The sequence below is a fragment of the Schistocerca gregaria genome, chromosome 3 (genome assembly GCF_023897955.1).
Source record: "Schistocerca gregaria isolate iqSchGreg1 chromosome 3, iqSchGreg1.2, whole genome shotgun sequence".
Taxonomy (NCBI): Eukaryota; Metazoa; Arthropoda; class Insecta; order Orthoptera; family Acrididae; genus Schistocerca; species Schistocerca gregaria.
Window position 1 is genome coordinate 868219600 of NC_064922.1, and position 20029 is coordinate 868239628.

Consider the following 20029-nt stretch of genomic DNA (forward strand, 5'->3'; position numbering starts at 1 on the left):
CGACCTGTTGTGCTGCCATTCATAAACAGCATTCCAAGCGGTGTTTTCCAGTAGGATAATGCTCGCCCACATGCCACAGTTGTAACCCAACAAGCTCCACAGAGTGTCGACATGACGCCTAGGCCTGATCGGTCACCAGATCTGTCTGCAATCGAGCATATATGGAACATGGTCGAACGAAAATTCCAGCGTCATCACCAAAAGGCATAAATCGTCCCTCTGTTGACAGACCCAGTGCAACATGTATGGAACTCCACCGAAAAACTGACATCCGGCATCTGTACTACACAATGAATGCACATGTGCATGCTCGCATTCAACATCCTGGTGGTTACACCGGTTATTAATGCACCAGCACTTCAGATTTGCGTTGACTTATCTCGCGCTGACATTAACCTGTGACCTAGGAGGGTTAATCACTTATATATGTCGTCTAGGCAACTGTACTCCAGAAATTCTATTACTCTGCATTAGTTCTTGGGTTATGATTTTATTACAGTCAGTGTATATTATGACAGAGGGTTCTTTTATTCGTTACTTTTGCCATAGAGTGCGTCTTTAAATACCTGAACTCCTGGGTAATGTGTAAATCTTTGGTTTGCAGGGTCTTTGTTAGGAACAAATGACGTCCCCGTAATTCTGCTGCGAGTAGGTGTCTGTTGTAAGTGTTAGAATAGTGAGCAGCCCTGATGGCGGACATAGCTGTTAAAGGATGAGTTTTGAGATGCCTTCTAGTGTGACTGTACAGTTAGAAAAATTGTAACATGGTCAGAGTTATTCCTTACGATCACTGGTTGTAATGCTAGTGCTGGCTGCTTTGGCCACTTCTACCCTTCGGCGACTTATTCTTATGTAAAACCAAAATTCCGACCGACAATCTGTACTCTGGCATGCATTTTAAAATTATCAGTCATGTGTTCAGTGCACTGATAAACTACTCCTCATCTCCCTCCTTCAAAAGTATTTCAAGAGAAAATTTTATAAATAAAAATATGGCTCTTCAGCCTTTGATTGCTGTTTTTCATTTTCAATGACTGGTTTCAAGCTAGCTGCCCATCTTCAGATCATATATTGCAGCTTCAGAGTAACCTGTCAGTAAAGAACCATTGGTTCGCTGTCTACCATCTGAGCTACCCAGGCACAACTTACTCCCTGTCCCCACAGCTTTATGTCTGCCAGTACCTCGTCTCCTATCTTCCAAACTTCACAGAAGCTCTCCTCCGAACCTGAGAGCACTGGTAGAGCACTTGCCCACGAATGGCAAAGGTCCCGAGTTCGAGTCTAGGACCGCCACACATTTTTGATCTGCCAGGAAGTTTCAAATCAGCGCACACTCCGCTGCAGAGTGAAAACCTCATTCTGGAAACAACTGAAATTGTCTTCTTCTTTGGCAAATAAGGTAGTAAGTATTGTTCAATGAATATTCGTTATTCTCCATAAAAAACGTTAACTCAGTCTATTAAATCAACGGTGTAAAGAGGATGGCCATGTAGTATATAAAGAAACTGGTACGCCAGCCTACATCGATTGGGGCCCATGCGGAACACGACGTGGTATGGACTAGAATAATGTCTGAAGTAGTGCTAGAGGGAATTGACACCATGAATCCTACGGGGCTGTCGATAAATCCACAAGAGTGCAAGGGATGCGGATCTCTTCTGAACAGCACGTTGCAAGGCAGCCCAGATATGATCAATAATGTTCATGTCTGGGGAGTCTGGTGGCCAGCGGAAGTGTTTAAACTCAGAAGAGTGTTCCTGGAGCAATTCTGGTTGTGTTGGGTGTCGCATTGTCCTGCTGGAATTACTCAAGTCCGTCGGCATGCATTGCGGAGATGAACAGATGCAGGTGTTTACGTGCGTGTCACCTGTCAGAGTCGTACCTAGACGTATCATGGGTCCCATATCACTCCAAACGCACACCTCCCATGCATTACAGAGCCTTCATCAGCATGAACTGTACTCTGTTGATATGCAGGGTGCATGGATACATGAGGTTGTCTCCATACCCGCACTTATCAATCCGCTCGATACAGTCTGAAACGAGACTGGACCGACCAGCCAACACGTTTCCTGTCATCAACAGTCCAATGAGGGTGTTGACGAGCGGAGGTGAAGCGTAACACTGGCCGCGGTGGCCGTGCGGTTCTAGGCGCTACAGTCCGGAACCGCGGGACTGCTATAGTCGCAGGTTCGAATCCTGCCTCGGGCATGGAGGGCCCAGCATTGAATTCTGCAGCAGCGTGCGGAAGGTTTGCACTTCTGTCACACTGAACAATTCTCTTCAATCGTCGTTGGTCCCGTTCTTGCAGGATCTTTTCCCGGCCACAGCCATGTCGGAGATTTGATATTTTACCGGATTCCTGATATTCGCGACACACTCGTATGGTAGTATGGGAAAATCCCCACTTCATCGCTACATCACACATGCTGCGTCCCGTCGATCGCGCGCCGACGATAACACCGTGTTCAAACTCAAATCTTGATAAGCTGCCATTGTAGCAGCAGTATCCCACCTAACAACTGCGCGACAGACCCTTGTTGTCCTATATGTGCTTTGCAGCGCCACATTCTGCCTGGTTACATATCGCTGTAATTGAAAACGCATGCCTATAGCAGTTTCTTTGGCGCTTCAGTGTATATACACACACCATAAAAGTCAACTTCATTGGAGAGTGGCCAAAAGGAGACTGACTACATATTAAAGACAAACATTTCAGTCATTATTCTTCATGCATTTCGTTATAAGATCATAATAGCCGCCGGAGACGTGGTATAGCTTCAGGTGGTTTGTTTGATGGACGGCCGTCGGTTACTTCGGGAGCTACTGCATCCGGCGGCTAACCCGCGTCGCGACAAGTATGTTGACCAGAACTGGGAGTCATTATCATTATCGTTAACATCTTTATTCAGCCAAGGATCATCTCACTACGACATAGTAGTTGTCAAGGTACTACAATACAAATCAGTGGCTCAAAATACACATCACCCAGAGTACATAATAAGCTTTATGAGAATACATGTATCATATAAAAACAAAGAACAGAAAAACAAAAAAACGTTGTGGTTTACAGCAAACAGAAACGTTTGTAATAAACCCGTTAGATTACTACTCTCAGTACATCGTTTAGGAGGCAAAGTTCTCTGTGTCACTGCGCAATTTATGTATCATTATACATTGCAGAAGCAAAGCTTTAAAAATGCATCGGAGAACACTCATTTAAAAAAATAAACTACCTAACAACCCTCAGATACGCACAACAACTTTTTGGTGATTACCAGTTTTCGTTTCGTTGTCAAATTTCGCTTTGACACAGCGAGCAATATGATACGTTCATCGTTCGAATAGACCTACCAATGTCACATAGGAAGTAGCAAGACGGTGTGCAGGAGGTTTCTGAAACAATCAAATTAGTGTTCATCAAAAAAGATTATATTCTGATTATGATGGTTACCAAATACCCTGTAAGTAACACAGCTGATTTAGTACTGATGTCGTTAGTTAAACACTAAAAGCTATGGTAAATATTGCAATAAATTAAGCAAATAGGTCATCATTAAGATTGAAAGCTGTCTGAATTCTTTATTTTTCCGTTATTTACAGAAAATTCTGTTAAATGATTACTAATTTTGTCACCCAGTACTGTATCCTTGTTTCGTATTCCATACCTTCAATCTAACGATGGAACAGTGCAGAACATTATATCCGTATCTGTCATCAGAGCTCACTTCGATTCGACCCCCAGCCTGATAAGAGTCACTGCTGCCGCCTAATAAATTTAGCACCCTACCCACCCACAAATCATCGACAAATTTAATATTGTACTCTTCCTACTATATTGTGTATGTACAGTCAGTGAGTATAATATCCTAAGAAATGCAAGTCATTTCGCTGCAGCATTTTTACAATCGTCCATCTTGTTCCAGATGGTCTCCAGCGGCTTCCAGCAGTACCGCGATGAGCCCAACGACGTGGAGGAAGGATTGGTGCGCCACCTCGACAACATCGGTGAGTATCTGCTGTGGCTCACTACACGATGAGACTCTCCAATGTCATGGGAAAAAATAACGCACGCACAGCTCGTGCACGTTGTCTGTATGTGTGTCTGTCTGCCTGTGTGTGTGTGTGTGTGTGTGTGTGTGTGTGTGTGTGTGTGTGTTTGGTGCATACAATGATGCTTCATTGCTAATCAAGTGTCCACAGCCTATCGTACACCGTGTTAGTCCTGTCGTTGTTTTGTCGTGTAAGTTGTCTATGAATGTATTTTGCGAGAGCTGGTCTTCAGGCTACTCGCCTCGTGAGATTCGTATTGTACTGTACACTATCTTATGTAACCGCACTAACACTGTGTTTGAGAAAAGCTCTTTCTTGTTCGGTACAAAAATGTACATGTTACAACCTGTATGGCATGTTGTGTGTTGGTAAAAAAATATACTGTTTCCCACTGGAAAAAATGATCTAAAATTAAACGAAGCTTGATCTGGATGGATACAGAGACAATTTTGTAAAATTTAAGAGAATACTCATTCGTAAAAAAAGAAGTGCTACATACTGCTCCGATTACAGAAAGATAAGACTAATTTTAGAAAGTACGCTCAAATACATATTTTACAAAAAAAAAGAACAAATAAATTTAGAACTGGATTATCAGTTCAGTTTTCGACAAACATTAAGAATGTGAGAACCCATCGTCCCCAGAGCTTTTAGTGAGAAGATAGGAATTAAAAATAAATTCTTTAACAGTCTTTTATTCCACAGGAAGAAGGCATTTGATAGCATTATCTGGAGTATACTCTTCATAGTTTGGAAAGAGATGTGCTTGGACTGATAGAATTGTTGTTGCTGTGGTCTTCAGTCCTGAGACTGGTTTGATACAGGTCTCCATACTACTCTATCCTGTGCAAGCTTCTTCATCTCCCAGTACCTACTGCAGCCTACATCCTTCTGCATCTGCTTACTGTATTCATCTCTTGGCCTCCCTCTACGGGTTTACCCACCAAGCTTCCCTCCAGACTAAATCGGTGATCCCTTGATGCCTCAGAATGTGTCCTATCAACCGATCCTTTCTTCCAGTCAGGTTGTACCAGAAATTTCTCTTCTCCCCAATTCTATTCAGTACCACCTCATTATTTACATGATGTACCCATCTAATCTTCAGCGTTCTTCTGTTGCACCATATTTCAAAAGCTTCTATTCTCTTCCTGTCTAAATTGTTTATCGTTCATTTTCCACTTACATATGTGGAAAATAATTTCAGAAAGGACTTCTGATACTTAAATCTATATTCTATATTAACAATTTTCTCTTCTTCAGAAACGCTTTTCTTGCCATTCCCAGTCTACATTTTATATTCTCCCTACTTGGACCATCATTAGTTATTTGCTTCTCAAATAGCAAAACTCATCTACTACTTTAAGTGTCGTTCCCTAATCTAATTCTCTCAGCATCACCTGATTTAATTCGACTTCATTCCATTAGCCTCGTTTTGCTTTTGTAGATGTTCATCTTATATCTGTCTTACAAGACACTGTCCATTTCTTTAAATTGTTCTTCTAAGTCCTTGGTTGTCTCCAGCAGAATTACAATGTCATTAGCAAACCTCAAAGATTTTATTTCTTCTCTCTGGACTTTAATTCCTACTCCAAGCTCTTCTTTAGATAGAATGAAGTGTTGAAATTAATTAATTAATAAAGATTAAGTTAATTAATGATATAATTAAATAACACGTATCCACAAACCAAAGAATAAGAACACAGATTAATGGAAAGGAACTTAAAGTTGTCATTATCAAAGGGATGAGGACGCTGTTCTTTGTAACGATAGGCTTTAATTTTTTCATCGAAAAAAGCTATTAAGATATTCAAACCAAAAACTTATGCAACTACGGTGAATGGATCAGGTTTAAGGATCAGATTATACTAATTTCTTTTGTCTTAATTTGTACTATTCTAAAAAAAGATCCGGCTTAATAACACAAAAAGAACCAAAATTATCATAGAAAGTTAACCAAATATGAGAATGAACATCCAATACCATAACCGAAAAAAAAGGAACAGAAAAAGTTGTAAAATGTCGTTATTTCGCAACAAGACTATTGTTCTGCACAGGTTTGTAATGGCAAAACGTGCTATCATTAAAAGAACACAACTGTTGTCGAACAAAACGTTTAATATAGAAAAGACAAAATTATTTATCAAGCCGTTCGTCTTGAGTGTGCTTTTCTGTGGTTGTGAAAGCCGCACACTATTGGCAACAGACAGAAAGCTGTTAGCAGCGAAGGAAATTCTGTTGAGAAGGGAAACGAAAAGCAGATGGACAGATATAAAATCTAATAAACATGTTTTCAAATAAATCAGTGAGTGAAGAAACTTCCAAGACACTATTCAAATATTTTTGATGATTTATTTACATATAACTAGTGTTATTGAAAAATAAATACAGCGGGAGGCCAAGAAAAAAGACAGAAGAGCAATAGAGTGTAGTTAAATGTTAAAATCATCAAGTAGTGAAAAGAGTACACAACAAGAGAAGAGTGTTGCCGAGACACGATACAGCCTTCAGTAGTCTTGTAAATTTTAAGACGGCCTATGATGTCCTAAACTTGTGTGATTATGTTAGCGAGTAAAAATGGCGAAGAAAGAAGTGCAAGGATTAACAAGAGTATAAGACAGGTGGGTAGTTTTTCGGTCTTTGGCCCCTGCTGTTCAGTCTATACGTCAAAGCAGCCATGACGGAAATAAAAGAAAGGTTCAGGAGTGAGATTAAAATTCAAAGTGAAGGGATATCAATGTTAAGATCTACTGATGGTCATGACATTGCTATGCTCAATGAAAGTGTAGAAGAATCTAATGAGTACAGAATATGGACTGAGATTAAATCGAAGAAAGACGAAAGTAATAGGAAGTAGCAGAAATGAGAAGAGCGAGAAACTTAACACCAGGATTGATGGTCACGAAGTAATGGAATTCTGCTACCTAGGCAGTAAAATAACCAATGATGGACGGAGCAAGGAGGACATGAAAAGCAGACTAGCAATGGCAGAACGGGCATTCTGGCCAAGAGAAGTCTACTTGTATCATACATAGGCCTTAATCTGAGGAAGAAATTTCTGAGAAACTAAGTCTGGAGTACAGCATTGTATGGTAGCGAAACATGGACTGTGGGAAAATCGGAACAAATAGAATCTAAGCATTTGAGATGTAGTGCTACAGACGAATGTTGAAAATTAGGTGGACTGATAAGGTAAGGAATGAGGAGTTTCTATTCGGAATCTTAGAGGAAAGGAATATGTTAAAAACACTAATAAGGAGAAGAGACAGGATGATAGGACATCTGTTAAGACATGAGGGGTCCGCAGCTCGTGGTGTCTTCCCGAGCATGGGGTCGCCGGTTCGATTCCCGGCGAGGTCAGCGATTTTCACCTGCCTCGAGATGACTGGTGTTTGTGTTGTCCTCATCATTTCATCATCATTCATGAAAGTGGCGAAATTGGACTGAGCAAAGTATGGGAATTTGTACGGGCGCTGATAACCGCGCAGTTGAGCGCCCCATAAACCAAACATCATCATCATCATCATCAAGACATGAGGGAATGACTTCTATGGTGCTAGAGGGAGCCGTACAGGGCAAATACTGTAGAGGAAGAGAGACACTGGAATACACCCACCAAGTAATTGAAGACTTAGGTTGCAAGTGCTACTCTGAGATGAAGAAGGAATTAGTGGCGGGTCGCATCAGACCTGTCAGAGGACTGACACCGCCCCCTCCCCCTTCCCCCCAAAAAAAAACCTTTGTGTGAGTATGAGAATTATGTATAAGTGTGAGATGGTATACACTGTACATATGCCATTAGTTAACGTTGGGTGATATGTAATAGTGTAATGATTATGATTAATTTTTTCATGTACGAAGCACCAAAGACAGTCACATCATTATCAATGAACATAAGTTACCTATTTCTTTTTTTTTTTTTTTTCAAATTACATTTTCTAAAGCTCTCTGCGCACAGTCATAACTTATGAGTAGTAATTTGCAGCAAGTGTCGAGCATGTTTTTCTAGATATGTCGATTCCACTAATAATAATTTGAGATTGTTATATACCTCACATTGTCTGTGAGCAGTGTGACAAAAATTTTCCCATTAATTTCTCATATCTTGCTTTTTAGCAGTGAATCTGATTACAGACGAACCACGAAGATCTCATATTATTATTACTGTCACGAGATTACCAATGTTTGGTAAACTGACTTGGTTTTTTATGTTCTGCACCATTTTCTTTGTTAAAGATGCACATCATTTCATTTTCTGGGATATACTTGGGAAATACATACGCGTTATGTTACAGCGACCAATGATAATTTTTGTTCGATCAGAAGCTTCCCCGGGTGATCATGATGTCGTTTGAAAAGATAGTCGTGACTTTCCTCCTTTTCGCTTAAACAAAGACGCCATCTCCGGCTGCAGGGAGTGTCGAGGAGAGTGTTGAGTGGCTGGAGGCACGTTTTGCGGCAGCGAAAGCCAGGCAAGTGGCGCGCCGACAGGCGGCGGCCGCACGCAGCTCAGGGCTCAGCGGGGGCGCTTGGCGTCCCTAATGCGTCGCTGCCGCCAACGACCTGCGTCGCCTTCTCTGGGGACGCCAGTAATTAGAGAAGACTTCTTCACCGCTGCAGCAGCACGCCGGAATAATTACCTGAGGGACTGCCGTCCCATAAGCTCTCTCTCTCTCTCTCTCTCTCTCTCTCTCTTCTCTCCTCTCTCTCTCTCTCTCTCTCTCTCTCTCTCTCTCACACACACACACACACACACACACACACACACACACACACGCGCGCGCGAGCGCGCACACACACACAGAGAGAGAGAGAGAGAGAGAGAGAGAGAGAGAGAGAGAGAGAGAGAAAGAGACCAATCAGCGAATGATGTTACGTGTGGGATACGTTCCTAACAGACGAAATGATGGAATTTCTCAAGAATCTATACGCCCACTCCAACCAGAGGACGGTTCTTAGACCATAAACTTGCGCTACGCCACACGACATCGATAATCAACCCGACGCATCTCCACTAAACTAAGCTCCCCGTCGGTTGCTACAGCTACGCAACCCACATGCGGTCGTGCATTATCCTGCTGAAATGTAGGGTTTTGCAGGGATCGAATGAAGGGTAGAGTCACGGGCCTTAACATATCTGAAATGTTACGTCTACTGTTCAAAGCGCCGTCAATGGGAACAAGAGGTGACCGAGACGTGTAACCAATGGCACCCCATTACATCACGCCGGGTGAAAACGCCAGTATGGCGATGACGAATACACGCTTCCAATGTGCGTTCACCGCGATGTCGGCAAACACGGATCTGACCATGTTGTACACAGAACCTGGATTCATCCGAAAAAATGACGTTTTGCCATTCGTGCACCCAAGATCGTCGTTGAGTACACCATCGCAGGCGCTCCTGTCTGTGATGCAGCATCAAGGGTAACCACAGCCATGGTCTCCGAGCTGACAGTCCATGCTGCTGCAAACGTCGTCGAACTGTACGTGCAGATGGTTGTTGTCTTGCAAACGTCCCCATCTGTTGACTCAGGGATCGAGACGTGGCCGCACGATCCGTTACAGTCATGCGGATAAGATGCCTGTCATCTCGACTCTAGTGATACGAGGCCGTTGGGATCCAGCGAAGGCGTTCCTTATTACCCTCCTGAACCCACCGATTCCATATTGTGCTAACAGTAATTGGATCTCGACCAACGCGAGCATCAATGTCGCTATACGATAAATCGCAATCACGATAGGCTACAATCCGACCCTTATCAAATCTGGAAACGTGATGGTACGCATTTCTCTTCCTTACACGAGGCATCACAACAACGTTTCACCAGGCAACGCCGGTCAACTGCAGTTTGTGTATGAGAAATCGGTTGGAAACTTTCCTCATGTCAGCACGTTGTAGGTATCGCCACCGGCGCCAACCTTGTGTGAATGCTCTGAAAAGCTAATCATTTGCATGTCACAGCATCTTCTTCCTGTCTGTAGCGCGTCATCTTCGTGGTGTAGCAATTTTAATGGCCAGTAGTGTAATTCTGTAGTCTTTGGCCCTTACTCTTTAATCTTTGCACAGACGAAGCACAATGAAAGATAGGTTCACGGATGGGATTAAATTCAGGGATAGGATTAAAATGATGAGTGGAAGGACATCAGTGATAAGATTTTCTGATGACATAGGTAACCACAGTGAAACTGGGGAATAATTGCAGAATTTGTTGTATGAAATCAACAGTTAAGGACATACACTATCGACTGAGAGCACCCGAAGAAAGACGAAAGTAAAAAGGAGTAGTAGAAACGACATTAACAAAAGAAACATCAAAATTTAGAACTTCGAGATAAAGGAAGCGAAGATACTCTGGTACTTTACAAATAAAATATTTCATGATAGACGAAGCATGGAGGACATAAAAAGAGGACCTTCGTTGAGTCATCATTCTTCTGATTGCTTTGGTGCGGCCCACCAAGAATTCCTCTCCTGTATTAACCTTTTCATCTCACAGCAGCAATTTGCAACCTACGTCCTCATTTGCTTGCTGGATGTATCCCAATCTCTGTTTTCCTCTACTGTTTTCACCCTCTACAGCTCCCTGCAGCACCTCGGAAGCTATTTCCTGTTGTCTTAACAGATGTCGTATCATACTGTCCCTTCTTGTCAGTGTTTCACACATATTCCTTTCCTCGCCGATTCTGCGGAGAATCTCCTCAATTCATTATCTAAGCGGTTCACCTAATTTTCAACATACTTCTTTAGCACCACGTTTCAAATGCTTTCATTCTCTTCTGATCCGGTTTTACAACAGCCCACGTTCCACTACCATACAATGTTGTTCTCCTAACGTATTTCTCGGAAATTCCTTCCTCAAATTAAGGCCTGTGTTTGAAGCTAGTAGACATCTTGGCCATAAGTGCCCTTTTTGCCAGTGCTAGTCTGCTTTTTATGTCCTCCTTGCTCCGTCCCTCATGGATTATTTTGCTGCCTGGGTAGCAGAATTCGTCAACTTGATTTACAACGTGGTCACTAATTCCGTTAATTTTCTTGCTATTCTCACTTCTTCTACTTCTCATTACTTTCGTCTTTCTTCGATTTACTCTCAGTCCATGTTCTGTACTCATTAGACTGTTCATTGCATTCAACAGATCCTGTAATTCTTCTTTACTTTCATTGTCATGAACGTCAGTGCAACTTAACATTGATATCTCTTCACCTTGAATTTTAATCTCACTCTTGAACTTTTCTTTTATTCCTGTCATTTCTTCTTCGACATGTAGATTGACAGCAGGGGCGAAATACCGAAAGACTACATCCCTGTCTAACACACTTTTAAATCCTTGCGCTTCGTTCTTCGTCATCCAGTCTTACTGTTTCCTCTACGTTCTTGTACATACTGTAAATTACCCGTCTTCTCCTATACCTTAGCCCTACGTTTCCCAGGATTTAGAACATCTTGCACCATTTTACATAGTCGAACTATTTCTAGGTCGACAGATCCTAATAACGTGTCTTGATTTTTTTCAGTCTTGCTTCCATTATCAACGGCAACGTCAGAACTGCATCTCTAGTGCCTTTACCTTTCCTAAAGTCAAATTGATCGTCATCTAACAGATCCTCAGTTTTCTTTTCCATTCTTCTGTATATTATTCTTGCCAGTTATTTCGATGCATGAGCTGTTAAGCTGATTGTGCGATAATTCTCGCACTTGTCGGTTCTTGTTATCTTCGGAAAAGTGTGGATGATGTTTTCCCGAAAATCTAATGGCATATCGCCAGTCTCATACATTCTACATACTAACGTTAATAATCGATTTGTTACCACTTCCCCCAATGATTTTAGAAATTCCGATGAAATGCTATCCATCCAGTCGGCTTTATTCCATTTTAAATCTTTCAAAGCTCTTCTAAATACTGATTCTGATAATGGATCCCCTATCTCTTCCCTATCGACTTCGACTCTTGTTTCTTCTTCTATCACGTTACCAAGTAAGTCCTCTTGCTCATTTAGGCCTTAAGTATACTCTTTCCAGCTACCTGCCCCCTCCTCTGCATTTAAAAATGCGATTCCCATTGCACTCTTAACGCTACCGCCTTTGGTTTTAGCGACGGTTCTTTTGGCTTCTCCACATGCTGATTCAGTCCTTCATTTTTTTTTAGATTCCTTCACATGTAGCCATTTTGCCTTAGCTTCCGAGCACTTCCTATTTATTTCATTCGAATCGAAATGTATTTTTGTATTCCTGTATTTCCCTGAACATTTTTGTACTTCCTCCTTGTTCATCAACTGAAGCATTTCTTCTGCTACGCACTGTTTCCTCACAATTTCCTTACTTATGCCTACGTTTTACTCTCCCACTTCTGTGATTGCCCGTTTTCGCTTCAACTGAACCGCAGTCTGAGCTATTCTTTATCGCACTGTCTTTATCCTCAGAGAAATTCTAGCTTACCTCTTCATTCCTTAGTACTTCTTTACCCCACTTCTTTGCACGTTGATTCTTCCTGACTACCGTCTTTGAAATTACTAAAATGTGATCTGTGCCTATATCTGTCCTGAGCACGCCTTGCAATCCAGTACCTGATTTCGGAATTTGTGCCTGTTCATGATGTAATCCAACAGAAGCCTTCCTGTATCTCCCTCCCTTTTTCAAATATATCACCTCCTCTTGTCATTCTTGGACAGGGTCTTCGCTATTACCATCTGGAATTTATTCCAGAACTCAGTTAGTCTTTCTCCTCTCTCATTCCTACTACCAAGCCCATATTCTCCCGTAACCCTTTCTTCTTCTCCTTCCGCTACCGCCGCATTCCAATTTCCCATGACTATTGGATTTTCATCTCCCTTTACGTACTGAAATACCCTTTCAATATTATTATATACTTTCTCTATCTCTTTTCCTTCTGCTTGCGACGTCGGCATGTAGACGTGAGGTATTGTTGTCGGTGTTGATTCGCTGTCGATTCTGACGGGAAGAACCCTGCGTCTGAACTGTTCACAGTAATTCGCTCTATGTCCTATCTATAACGAATCCTACCAGTTTCTGCTGTTGTTCATATTACCATATACCCTCCTAATCAGAAATCCTTCTCTTCTTTCAGAATAGCACAGTGTTATCAAGTTTGACTCCTTACCCAGCGACTGTATTTACTTCAAGTAGTGAAGGGTGCAGCAGTAAGTCGGAAGGGAAGCTTACTGCATATCTAGATTTTGGACACTGTGTGGCCATCTGTGGTGCAGTACATGTAAGTTAAAACAATAAAAACATTTGCAAATGCACGTAGTCCCAACTGGACTATTCGTGTCAGAGGTTAATGGACCTCGTTTGTCTTCTGGGATACACAGTACAGCACATGGTATTTGCAAGAGTCAGACCTCGGTATCTAATATTCAATACGCCACAATGCCCCTTCTCCTTCATTTCTTACCCGTTTCTGCAGAGAACCTCCTAATTCCTCACCCTACCAGTCCTGCCAATTTTCAACATTCTTCTGTAGCGCCACATCTCAAACCCTTCGATTCTCCTCTCTTCTGTTTCTCCCAACGAGCATAATTCACAACCATAGAATTCATTGCTCCGAATGTACATTCTCAGAAATTTCTTCATCAAATTAAGGCCTATTTTTGATACCAGTAGACTTCTCTTGGCAGGGAATGCCCTCTTGACGTGTGGTAGTCTGCATTTCGTGTGCTTCTTTCTTCGTTCGACATGTGTTATTGTACTTCCAAGCTAGCAGACTTCCTTAACTTTGTCTCCTCTGTGGTCTACAATTTTGACGGTAAGTTTACCGTTAATCTCGTTTCAACTAATCCTCAATACTTTCGTTTCTTTAGTTTACTCTCACTCTATATTCTCTATTCATTCGACTGTTTCTTCTGTTCAACAAATTCTGTAATTCAGGACTGCACAACAAAGTTGCCCCGTAAGCAGACTGAACCCTGGCCTAAGAGCAGACAGTATTGTAATCCCTCCTCCACCCCCTCCCCTACCACCCCACGCCGACCCCGCAAATACTCACAGGAAATAATATGAGTAGACGTTTGGAGACTTGTGTAAACGTGAAACTCGACCCTGGGGGAGACACTTGGATAAATCTGTACTGTTTTCATATTTGCCGTCACGCTGTGGGTGAATTACTTCAAGGTGTAGATCAACTCGAAATGGGTACTGGAAGCCATTCCATTTTCCCATTAAGTTGCGCTACTAACCCTGATTTACTTTCGAACTTGACTGGCGTTACGTTTGTGGACAGAAAACTAATAAATTTCTTGATAAATCTAACTTTTGCAAACATCCTTAAACGCTGCTAAGAATGTCACATCCATATCTACACTTTCATAAAGTGCTAGAGAACACACAACAAAATCTGTACACAAATTTAGCGAACTGGCTCCCGACTGTCTGCCATAACTTGTGCGGAACGCATGATTGTCGCGAAACTGTGCTACCAGAGTTGGACATAGGTGTTCGGCAGCAACTACCAAGTTAGTATTCTTTTATTAAATTACCACTCGTGAAAAGCTAAAAGTTTGCAATTTTGTACCTCATCCGAACAGCAAACGTACCTGACGTTTCCTCCTGTTCACCAGAGAACTTCGGCTTAAGTTTCAAAATCCCTTGTAACGCTCACGTCCTTCGCACTTCCCACTCCGTATTTTTTGTTATGGTAAGCCATAAATACACTTCTGGCCATTAAAATTCCTATACCAAGAAGAAATGCAGATGGTAAACGGGTATTCATTGGACAAATATACTATACTGGAACTGACATGTGATTACATTTTCACGTAATTTCGGTGCATAGACCCTGATATATCATAGTATCTTCTTCCCGTCGGTTAAATTTCGCGTCTGTAGCTCGTCATCTTCGTGGTGTAGTGATTTCAATGACCAGTGGCGTATAGTGCCTTTATAAACTGAACTTGCACTTCTCCTGTTTGGTCGTGAGTACATGGTGCGCCAACATTTCCTTCAGTCCCCACCAGTACGCAACTGCTCTTCTCGCGATCAAGAGCGTGAGCAAGAACGAGAGGTCACTCTCAAAAGCAGTGAGTTGTTAAGCCCTACTGTTTTTCCTCTTCATTCCTAATGATGATGGCAATGTCATCGGCGAATATTATCATTGGCATCCTTTCAGTGTCCCATTTAAATCCCGTTCTACAACCGCTTAAGCAAACCACTCCATTCTCTCAAAGCAGGACAAAATCCTCCTCCTCCCGGGAAATCGTCCCTGACGTACTCAACACACAGACCACGAGCCTACTGGCGTGTCCAGGTAATGATATGTTGCAATACTATGAACAAACAACGGCTTAGCGCGTCCTTGTGTGGAGTTATGGCAGGGCGGACACAAAGCCGGTCACATCAATATCTACCGCAGGCGTGGAACAGCATCTGCCTTAATAGTGCGCAGCTTGTAACCTAATCCACCTGCAAATGCCGTAATTCAAGCCTCAGTGCAACTCTGTAACTTTTGCAGTCAGGTGGCTTTCGTAAAGCCTATAATCTGATAAGATTTCTCAACAAAGGTGCAAGGAACATTCGAATCCTGTCATCTGAGCTTCTACTTCAGTGCATATCCTTCTAGGCACAGTTTAAGCGAGACGTACCTCATAGCCTGTTCGTTTTAAACTCGTCTCTTTATTAATGCAGCAGAAGCAAAATAAAACACTGAAGTTAATATAAAAACTTGTTCGTCAGCCATATCAGCTCCTTTGACCGCTGCTTTGATACACGATAAACGAGCGCAACGTTCGTCTGGGGCAGCACAGCACGTTTTCGGTAAAATGTCGTGTGATTATGGCCTCCCATCGGGTAGACCGTTCGCCGGGTGCAAGTCTGTCGATTTTACGCCACTTCGGCGACTTGCGCATTGATGGGGCTGAAATGATGGTGATCAGGACAACACAACACCCAGTCCCTGAGCGGAGAAAATCTCCGACCCAGCCGGGAATCACACCCGGGCCCTTAGGATTGACATTCTGTCGCGCTGACCACCCAGCTGCCGAGGGCGGACATGTTCTCACTGACCGAACACCGGCAAGACTGCGGCAAGGTAATAAAATTTAACAGAACCCGCGCACTGGCCTATCAGCAGAGTTTGACGAAACACAAGATCATAGAAGCCCTAGAAATAATAAAACACACTGACAACATGAACAGAGATGATGGACTCACGCTTGCCCCATCCTGCCTGCCAGCCCTGAGAGTCCAACAGGCCGCGAGGGTTAGAGGCGAATAACTGCCTCCGCGCAGCCTGCGTCCAGCAGGAGGAAAACGCCTCATTCGTCAGTGAGCACCAATCATAGCAAACAATGCAGGAAGCAATAGACAGCAGCATATCCCCAATCCCTCCCCGTACAAACCTGTTATAGTAAAGTTCCCGCTCCCTGCTCCACAAGTGACCTATCAACACAACGACCTCTTTTTTTTATTAATTGTGACGCAAAGTCATGCTTAGCGAGCAGTAATGACAAAATACAAGCCATTCCACACAGCTATAGCACACCAGTAGACTCAGAAGAAGGCCACTGCAACCGTGGCCGAAATGTTCGTTTCTCCAGCATACTTTTTAACGTTAAGACGCGGTACGATACTCAGAAAACATGTATAACAATCTCCATTCCGAAATTTCCTGGGAGATTAAAACTGTGTGCCGGACCGAGACTCGAACTCGGGACCTTTGCCTTTCGCGAGCAAGCACTCAGATGGTAGAGCACTATCCCGCGAAAGGCAAAGGTCCCGAGTTCGAGTCTCGGTCCGGCACACAGTTTTAATCTGCCAGGAAGTTTCATATCAGCGCACACTCCGCTGCAGAGTGAAAATCTCATTCTGGAAATCTCGATTCCCTTTCTTGCATACATTATCCTTTGTCGGTTACGGAGATTATTTCCCTCTGTTATACCTCTCAACACCAATTCATGATCGTGCCCCCGTCACTTCTTTTGCGCATGGCAGCTGTACACCTAAGAGGCTCCTCGCAGACAGACTTCTTCACGGGGAGGTAACATCGGCAGAAACTCGTCATAAAACAATAACAGCGTCTGGTACAAAGATCAACAGTGGATTCTAAACATAGTAAATGCGATGTTTATCTCTGAGAGCGCTGCTAACAAAATTTCGAGAGCCTATATTTCAAAACGAGTCAACAGATATACTATCTCCTCTAACACATACGCCCATCCCTCACTGTAACCACTACGCTAAAAGAGAAGTTCGAGCTCATAAAGTGGAGTACCTAATGTCCTAATGTCTACGAATAAAATGGAAAATTTCTGCTGATGTATTATACACTCTCCGTCATACTGCATGATTTGCCGAGGAGCAGGAATTTAGCGTTTAACGTCCCGTCCGAGCACAAGCTCGGATTAGGGAAGGATGGGGAAGGAAATCGGCCGTGCCCTTTCAAAGGAACCATCCCGACATTTGCCTGAAACGATTTAGGGAAATCACGGAAAACCTAAATCAGGATGGCCGGAGACGGGGTTGAACCGTCGTCCTCCCGAATGCGAGTCCAGTGTGCTAACCACTGCGCCACCTCGCTCGGTGCACCATTTGCAGAAACAGATGTAGACGGAGATACAAAAGTCATCGTTAGACTTCCACCTTTGTCCATTTCTTCAACCACCTCTTCATTTCTTACATTACCTTTCAACTTAGATTTTAAAATCTTTGTATAACTTCTCACGTTACATCCTTAAACAGTTGTCTTCCGTGTTTCATCTAAGGTTAACCTTTCACACGTGCAATTTCAGGAAAGACTTCACTTGTTTCAGATCATATTTTCTTGTACAAGAGCAATTACGCAGAAATAAAAGCCTGTGCTCATTTGTTTGCATTCGTTTCCACCATCGACTTGGTCTTTCTTTATATCAAATTATTTCAACTCTTCTGTTGTCTTTTCAGGAACAAATTTTTAGCAGATTAATATTTTTCATTGTGTACCGTTCATCACCTTTGTCATGTCGATAATCTAAATTCTGTGCCAAGTTCACAGACCATCCCATCCAACAGGTTCCTCTATACTTCCTGCCAGAAAGACTGGGCTACTATTGGGATCTGTCCTTCTTAGTCTTTTAATTAATTTTGGAAATTTCTTTCATTGTGTTCGTCGATTATTCGAATTACTGGCTAACCACCAGTCTCAAAAGACATCAGTGTAACATTACTATATTTGCATCTCGTTCTCACTTTAAATTTTGTTTTACTTTGGCTTACTTTCAGACAAATATCTTTCAGTTTTGAAGGAAGTCAGATACTTTCCGGGTTTAGTGCACTTGTGTTTTCCATACTTGCAGCACTCAGCATAGGAATTTCTCGCACCTTCTTATTACTTACTTCAAAAAAAGATCTAGTGTGTTGTTACTGACCAGAATTTTACTTCACATCACGCTTTGACTACAAAACATTCTTGGGAATACTAAGCTGAATGTCGCCAGCATCTCGTGGTCGTGCGGTAGCGTTCTCGCTTCCCACGCCCGGGTTCCCGGGTTCGATTCCCGGCGGGGTCTGGGATTTTCTCTGCCTCGTGATGGCTGGGTGTTGTGTGATGTCCTTAGGTTAGTTGGGTTTAAGTAGTTCTAGCGGAGTGATGACCATAGATGTCCCATAGTGCTCAGAGCCATTTGAACCATTTTTTGAACTAAGGTGAATATCAGAAACAATTTGCATACAGTGACCTGTTTATGGGCTCTTTTAGTTTCATTAAAGCGGAAAGAAAGGAGCACATGATACAGGAACTCGACGTATTGTTATTGAATTCTGCCGTCCGATGTCTAATCTGATATAGATCTGTCCTCGACAAGTCTTTTCTTCTCTGGACAACTGCTACAGTCTTCCTGTAACCTCCTATTTGTCTTAGTTTACAGTTTTTCTTCATCTCTCTGTTATCAGTTTAACTATTCCCCCATGCCTTGGTATGTGTTCTGTCAACCAGTTGCTTCTTTAAGTCAAGATGTCCATAATTTTTTTTCTTGCCGATTTCATTAGTCAGTAGTTACTAGATGTTCAGCATTTTTCCGTATCGTCACTTTACAAAATCTTCCATAGTCGTCTCGTCTGAACTGTTTATTCTTCATGTTTCACTTTAAATAATTCCAGAAAAGCTTAAGACTTCGAAATATGTACCAAGTTAACATTTTTTTTTCTTTTCAGAAAAGCTTTTCTTTATAGTGCCAGTCTGAATTTTGTATCTTCTTTACTTCGTCCATTATCAGTTATTTTTCTGTACAAATACAAAACGTACACCGTTTACCGGCCAATTTCCTAATCTAATTCCCTTAGCATCGCCTGATTTAATTTGACTACATTTCATTGCTGTTTTACGTTCTTTGGCGGTTTACCTGTAACTTCTTTCCGAGATATAATCCGCTCTATTCAGTTGGTCTTTCAATTTTTTTTTTTTTTTTTTTTTTTGCCAACTCTGGCAGAATTGCAGCGTCATCCCCAAACCTCAAATATTTATTTCTTCACTGCGAGCTTTTATTCTCGTTTCAAATTTCTCCTTACTTTTCTCCACTGCATTTTCATTGTACATAAAACAACCTTGTCTCAATCCCCTTTCAGCTACTACACGCCCTTCATGTTCTCCAACTATTGAAACTGCAGTCTGGTTTCAGCACAAGAAAATAAATTGAGAGATACAAATTCGGACACCTTGCCGCAAACTCCAGCCATAGAAATTTGTAGGGGACTAGGTGTCTGTTTCCACAGCTGCAGTTCTAAGGCGACGTGGAGCTGCTCCCGGCAGCGGGGCTCTACTGTAACCTCAGAGGCAGGCGGCGCCTTAGGCGGCCGGATTAGACTCTCCCGCAAAGCGCTCCGCCTGAGTGCGACGCCGGCGTTGGCGCGTCGGGCGGATTTCGTCCGCACTTTGCTGCTCCTCATTCCAGCGAGTCCTGTCACGAGATGGACATTCTGCTTCACAGATTACGAGTTGGGCGGTGTCTTTAACACGAAAACCTGGCTTAACATGAGTAGCTGGCGGAAGAACGA

The 20029-nt window shown here is 42.5% G+C and overlaps 1 protein-coding gene across 2 annotated transcripts in view; it reads left to right on the forward strand.

Annotated features, from left to right (window-relative positions):
• LOC126356020 (armadillo repeat-containing X-linked protein 4-like) overlaps positions 1–20029 on the forward strand; it is a 264347-nt gene that overhangs the window by 231988 nt on the left and 12330 nt on the right. For both annotated transcript variants that reach the window (XM_050006673.1, XM_050006674.1), the window contains exon 2: positions 3927–4008. In XM_050006673.1, coding sequence (XP_049862630.1) covers positions 3927–4008 — 82 coding nt within the window. The remainder of the gene's footprint in view (positions 1–3926; positions 4009–20029) is intronic.